Source organism: Apiospora aurea, assembly GCF_038362705.1.
Source record: "Apiospora aurea strain CBS 24483 chromosome Unknown utg000007l_segment0_segment0, whole genome shotgun sequence".
NCBI classification, from domain to species: domain Eukaryota; kingdom Fungi; phylum Ascomycota; class Sordariomycetes; order Amphisphaeriales; family Apiosporaceae; genus Apiospora; species Apiospora aurea.
Genome location: NW_027117394.1, coordinates 1,843,656 through 1,849,655, shown reverse-complemented (window position 1 = coordinate 1,849,655; position 6,000 = coordinate 1,843,656). Strand labels below are relative to the sequence as shown.

Here is a 6,000-nt window from a genome sequence, read left to right as displayed (position 1 = left end):
CACCTTTCTAGATCCCTACACCATGTATGTAAGTACCAATACTGACTAGAGATCTTCCAGGCACTGGGAACTTTTGCCCATCATGGATTCATCTAATCCCTTTGGACGATCCTCATCAGCGGACGTCGTCGGAAGAAGCCCCCAGCGCTTGGTACGCACTGCAAGTGCTAGAGAGGCCACTTCCTCTGGTACCGAGTCCTCTGTCTCCGGTTCTGATGGTAAATATTCTGCGATTTCACTTGTTTCACTGCGATCTTCCTTCCTCCAACAAGTTGGTCGTTGAGGTCACAACTTTTCCCCTAAGAGGCCATCCATCAGTCATGCCTGTCCGCCTGAGACACAGTACCAACCGAGTCTTGTTGCCTCTGGCTGGTTGCTATTTCCCTTCTTTTTCTCCATATTCACATGATGTTGTTGCTGGTACATGGCACTGACTAGATAATTCCAGGTGGCGCATCACTCGGAGACCGCCTGGCAAGCATGAACCTTGGTCAGAACCTTCGACCAAGCTATGCTGATGCTCTTATTGGCTTGGGAACCTCGTCTGCTGCTGCCCCCGACCTGCCTCTGGGTATGACGTACGACGACGACCCTTTTACTGGCTATACGGGACCTGCTATGTATAGCCCTTATGAAGCCCAGCAGCGTGAGAGACGCGAGCAACGCGAAGCTCGACGCTCCCGCTACGACAATGACAACACAGTTGACGCCCAAGTCTTCTACCCTGCTTCGTCTTGTGTCTTCGTCGCCAAGTAAGTCCTCCCGTTTTCTCAACGTCCTTTAGCAGCCTTTTATTGACGATTTATCCAGCCTACCAGAGTCGATGGAGAATATTAAGCTCGAGAGAGAGCTTAACGACAAGTTCGGCGAGTGGGGTGCCGTATTCGTCAAGATTCGCCGCGACAAGAAGAACATGCCGTACGCTTTTTGTCAATATACTGTAGGTCATCTCGAGGACTTCTACTCTGGTCAACCAGCTAATATATCATTTCATCACAGAATGACCGCGATGCTGCTGTTGCCATGGCCCATGGTGCCGGAACAATGTTCCAGGGTCGTCCCTGCCGCGTCGAGAGAGTCCGAGCCAATCGTCAGTTGACGTGTTCCCCTTTTACATCTTCATTAGCTTTATTTACTAATCTGCCTCCAGGGACTTTCATCTTACGTAACTACGTCGGTGGCATAGTTGGTCTTGAGGAGGCTCGCGAGGTCTTGGAAAAGCATGGTGCTATCGGCAGACTTGAGGAAGTCAGCCGCGACGATGCTGATTCTCACGGTATTCACCAAGGAATATTGGTCGAGTTCAAGAACTACGACCCCGATCGTGACATTCAGGCAGTAAGCATATTGCACCTCCTTCTTACAAGCCACATGCCTTCCACTGACTGTTTATTTGTAGACTTTCAGACGTCACGCGATCTACCGCGTCGTTGCTCATGATCCTCAACGATCTCGTCATGCGGAGCCAATTACAGATTCCGAGCAGACTTACCGTAGACGCTATGAAGTCGACCAGCGTTCTATCTTTGTTGGTAACCTGCCCGACATTGATGGACTTGAGCGCGAAGTACGTCTTCTGGCTGGCGAGATTGGAAACGTTGTCAGCGTTCAAGTGATTCGGAAGGAGGGTCGTTCTGGTAAGTTATGCTTGGCGCTATCTCCATATGGAAGCACATGCTAATAATTCCATCGTTACAGGCTATGGCATGAACGTATTCGCTTTCGTCGAGTATGCACGAGCTGAGGTGGCAGAAATGGCCGCACAGGATCTGGTGAGTCTCATACCCAGAGTAGGATAACACGAGTATGATGGGTTTGACTAACTATTTTTTAGGCTGGTCGACGAATCTTCGGTTGCCGAATCCGTGTGGAGCAAAAAGAGACTCGCCGTCCTGGCGGTGATGATCGTCGCATCCGAACCTTGGAGATGCCCCCCGCCCCACGATTCGTGCTGCGAGCCCTGTCCGCCGTGACCTGGGTGAACGTGGCTTGTACACGCCCCGTCGTGTTGAGAATGTCGGCAACGACCTCACCACAAGCATGCCTTCTGTCCCTCCTGCGCCCATGACGATGCCGACCTGGTTCCCCTTTGGCAGTCCGAACTATACCACCTCACCATTCGCGACATCTGGTATGGAGGGAGTTTTCCCTCCTCATCCGCACTATTTACCTCCGGCCATGTCTTGGGCTGCTCCTTACATGAGTGACCCGCGCGTGGCTTCGCAGGCTTACTGGACCGCATTCCAGCATGCTTATGGCGCCCCTGCAACTGCTACGCGTGCTCCTGAGGCTGTAAGCGACAACGATCGTGCTCCTGAGGAGTCCCATCCCCAAGACTCCTAGGATTTTTCTGGATTCCTTCACATTTGCTGAAGACTTGATTACGTCTCCTGGCTTTGACTTTTGCTCCGGCAGTTGAAGCCGTAGGGTCGAATCTTGTGTCATCCAGAAGGATATATGGTGCTGGACATGCCCCGGAAATATATTGACACTTTGGTCATATAATTTCAGAATACCAGAATTTCTGGTAAGGGTTTCAGTCCACGACCAAACAAGATGTACGATAGATAAGGTTATTCTGGCAGGAGATTTTCATCCTGCATACCGCATGAGTAGCATGCGCCACAATGAGACTTGCCATACATGGAGATGAAACTCAAGTTGTCTTCCCCCGCGTGCGTTACTCTTGATGTCAAGGAACGACCCGAACCGTGATTGACCAGAGCAGATTTCGAGTCGCGGATATCCAGGACAGGTAAGATCTCCCCTCTATGCCATGGCTGTCTGCCTTGACGAAGAAATCTACTAACTGGCTCGTATATACCGGGAACTCGAGCGCCTTAGGTTAGGCATGGCATGACGATGCTTCTTTCGGAATGTAGTTCATCCTACAGCTGCCTGCTTCGTTGCAAGTCTCAGTTCTGCTGGTTTGGCTTGGCATCGAATCAAGCCTAGAAAATAACGCAACATGCCTGAAATCCTCCGCGACCAGCAATAGTGGAGCGATCTCAATTCTTATCAGGAAGCAACTTCAGCTCTCGGAGCTGAAAGTGAATTCATGTTGAAAGTCTAGATGGTTCCTGACTGACGATCTGTCGAGGATGGCCTGTTTTGGGTTGCATAGTTCTCCACACTAGGGACAAAATGGATGGTCTCACGGCCGATTCCCCGCTATACCGCCGAGGCGCCAACGACTTGCCACAGAGCTAAAGAATATTTTCTCTTCTTATTAACCCCAGAGTCACCCGTCGTCCTCTTGCATCCGTCGAATCAGGAGCTTCAACTGTGCTTGGGAACACTTGTATCTGCGAATAGCAACACTCAGATTCATATTCACTCGTTGCGTACAGGGCGCAAATCGTTGTGCTGAGAATGGGCCAACCGTCGTTTGAGGCATCCAATGCCGTCATTTATGTTACCTATGGCGCCTTCCTGTAGGGACCGGACTGCTTGCTCTCTGATATAGAGGAACATCGCGCTGACCATCTCTCTAGGGTATTGGGAACAGGGCTGGCCGTGAAGATGTGGAATCAGCCCAAGGCAGATTTCCTCGCTGGCAACAGAACTCAGACGGGTCAGAAAAACAACGAAGAAGATCGCAGAGTTGAGAGACTGCAATGAGTCTCACAGCACAGAAAAGATCTTCATCGAGAACTACCCCCGTGAAAAGAAGAACCCGTGCGCTAACCATGTCTACAGCCTTTCCTTTGGCCCTCAACTTCATCGCCGCTGGTGAGTAGAGGCGAAAGCTATGCTGGCCTAACCCCTAAGCGAGACATCTCCTTGTCGAGATCCCCCGAGCGGTAGCACAGCTTGATGAAAGAGTATCGATTATCCCCGGATGCCTGCATGAGACGACGGTGCGGCGAGCCTGGGCACCACCCGAATGAGCAAGATCAGTACGAGGTCTAAGAGTGACAACGACGCCAATGCGCGAAACTGACCAATAGGTTCGTACCCAAGATGAAGATGGTTTCTGCCTCTCCCTCTCTCTCTCTCTCTCTTCGTTGGATACTCAATTTATCCCGTTGAGGGTTGAGAGAGAGAGAGGCAGGAAACCGCGGCTCACTACGGGCGCCGATTCGAAACAACCCCTGACTTGATCCAACCTTCCCGGTGGCGTCCATCGCCGCGAGCGGAAGGAGATCTAGAAAGGGAGTTGTGAAGATGAAGCTGAGATTGTACCGTAATTACTCGATCAAGTTAATGCTTGCGTGGGAAAAGTGCTGCCGCTCTAATGACACCCCCTCCTGTTCTTCTCCCCTGTTCCGATTTTGCTAACCGTTGCACGCTTTCGTGTGAATCTTCAGCCATGGGCTCTGGAATTCTCTTCTCATATCCACAGCTAGCTACGTTGGCTGGTCTTCAGGGTGTCATTGTTTATGCCCTCTCCTCGGCTCTGCCGTTGTTGGTCTTTGCTGCTCTTGGTCCCGTTATCCGGAAGAAATGCCCGGAAGGGTTCGTTCTTACGGAGTGGACCAGGCAGCGATACGGCATCATCACCATGCTCTATTTGAGCTTCCTGACGCTCGTCACGTTGTTCCTCTACATGGTGGCGGAACTGTCGGCGATAGGACAAGTAGTCACTGCGCTGACTGGCGTCAACGAGTTGCCGGTGATCATCGTGGAATGCGTTGTAACGACGGTCTATACATGTAAGTCTGGCCACCAATATATGGGAGGGCCCCGTGCTAACCACTTGGACAACCAGCGATCGGGGGTTTCCGAATTTCCTTCCTTACCGATAACGTACAGGGCGTCATGATCATTCTTTTGATCATCGTCGCTACGATCACCATCGGAGTCAAGACGGAGATCAAGCCCGAGCTGATCGAGTCCTCGGGCCTCCTTGAGCCGAACCTCTTGGGCTGGCAGCTCCTCTACATGTTCCCCATCGCTGTCCTGACCAACGACTTCTTCCTCTCCAATTTCTGGCTCCGCACCTTCGCCTCCAAGACCGACAAGGACCTCTGGGTCGGCATCACCATCGCCGTGGTCGTCATCTTGATCGTGCTGACGCTCGTCGGCTGCACCGGTCTGATCGCCGCATGGTCTGGTGCCTGGCCCGGTGACCCGGCGCAAGACGGCTCCGTCGCCTTCTTCCTGCTGCTCGAGCAGCTGCCCAACTGGGTCGTCGGCATCATCCTCGTCATGGCCGTCACGATGAGCACCGCCGCGTTCGACAGCTTGCAGTCGGCCATGGTGTCCACGGCCTCCAACGACCTGTTCCGGAACCGGCTCAACATCTGGTGGATCCGCGGCGCCGTCGTGGCCGTCTTCGCGCCCGTCGTCGTCATCGCCATCAAGGCGCCCAGCATCCTCCAGATCTACCTTATCTCGGACCTGCTCTCGGCCGCGACCATCCCCGTCCTGGTCCTGGGCTTGATGGACCGCTTCTACTGGTGGCGCGGCTTCGAGGTCCTGGTGGGCGGCCTCGGCGGCATCCTCACCGTCTTCATCTTCGGCTCCATCTACTACGGCGACGCCCACAAGGGCGCTGAGCTGATCCTGCTCGAGCAAGGCCTGTACACCTCCGACTGGGGCGCGTTCGGCGCCTTCGTGGCGGCTCCCTTTGGCGGCCTCATCTGGGGCTTCATTGCCTTGGGTGCGAGGTTGTCGTTCCAGTACTTGATGGCAAAGAAGAATGGCCACCGATTCGATGCTCTGGACAGGCCTCTCATTCCTTCCGGATCCCGAAGCGACCCTGATGACGATGCGAACTCGGTCAACGTTCAGCGCGAGGAGGTGGGCGTCTCGAAGTCTACCGGCAAGTTCTTCTAAGTTCTGCAGGTATTGTTCAAAGAACACATGGTCGGGGGAGTGAGACTCTAGAAAGTCCCGGAGGTAGGGAGAAGTGGACTGGATGAGTTTACACATAGACGGGGTGGTGTAGAGCGGACAGTCTATATCACTGGGAGAGTTAGGCGGGCAGAAGGCAGGTTGCTCGGTGTAATTATACCAAGGACATGAGGATGCGAGGGGTGTAGATGTATAGAGAGA

At 53.2% G+C, this 6,000-nt stretch overlaps 2 protein-coding genes across 2 annotated transcripts; both read left to right on the top strand.

The window, feature by feature from the left end:
* Nucleotides 1–480: 480 nt before the first annotated feature.
* PG986_010840 (RNA recognition motif domain-containing protein) lies at nt 481–2,068 on the top strand (the record flags this gene model as incomplete). The annotated part of the gene is made up of 7 exons (XM_066847062.1): nt 481–752; nt 811–940; nt 1,000–1,090; nt 1,187–1,338; nt 1,400–1,637; nt 1,699–1,772; nt 1,835–2,068. The coding sequence occupies 7 exons, from the start codon at nt 481–483 to the stop codon at nt 2,066–2,068; spliced, it is 1,191 nt and encodes a 396-aa protein (XP_066696553.1).
* A 1,304-nt stretch (nt 2,069–3,372) lies between these two features.
* Nucleotides 3,373–5,781, top strand: PG986_010839 (urea transporter; the record flags this gene model as incomplete). Its single annotated transcript, XM_066847061.1, has 5 exons — nt 3,373–3,434; nt 3,495–3,574; nt 3,700–3,732; nt 4,311–4,655; nt 4,712–5,781. The coding sequence occupies 5 exons, from the start codon at nt 3,373–3,375 to the stop codon at nt 5,779–5,781; spliced, it is 1,590 nt and encodes a 529-aa protein (XP_066696552.1).
* Between the last annotated feature and the right edge of the window lie 219 nt (nt 5,782–6,000).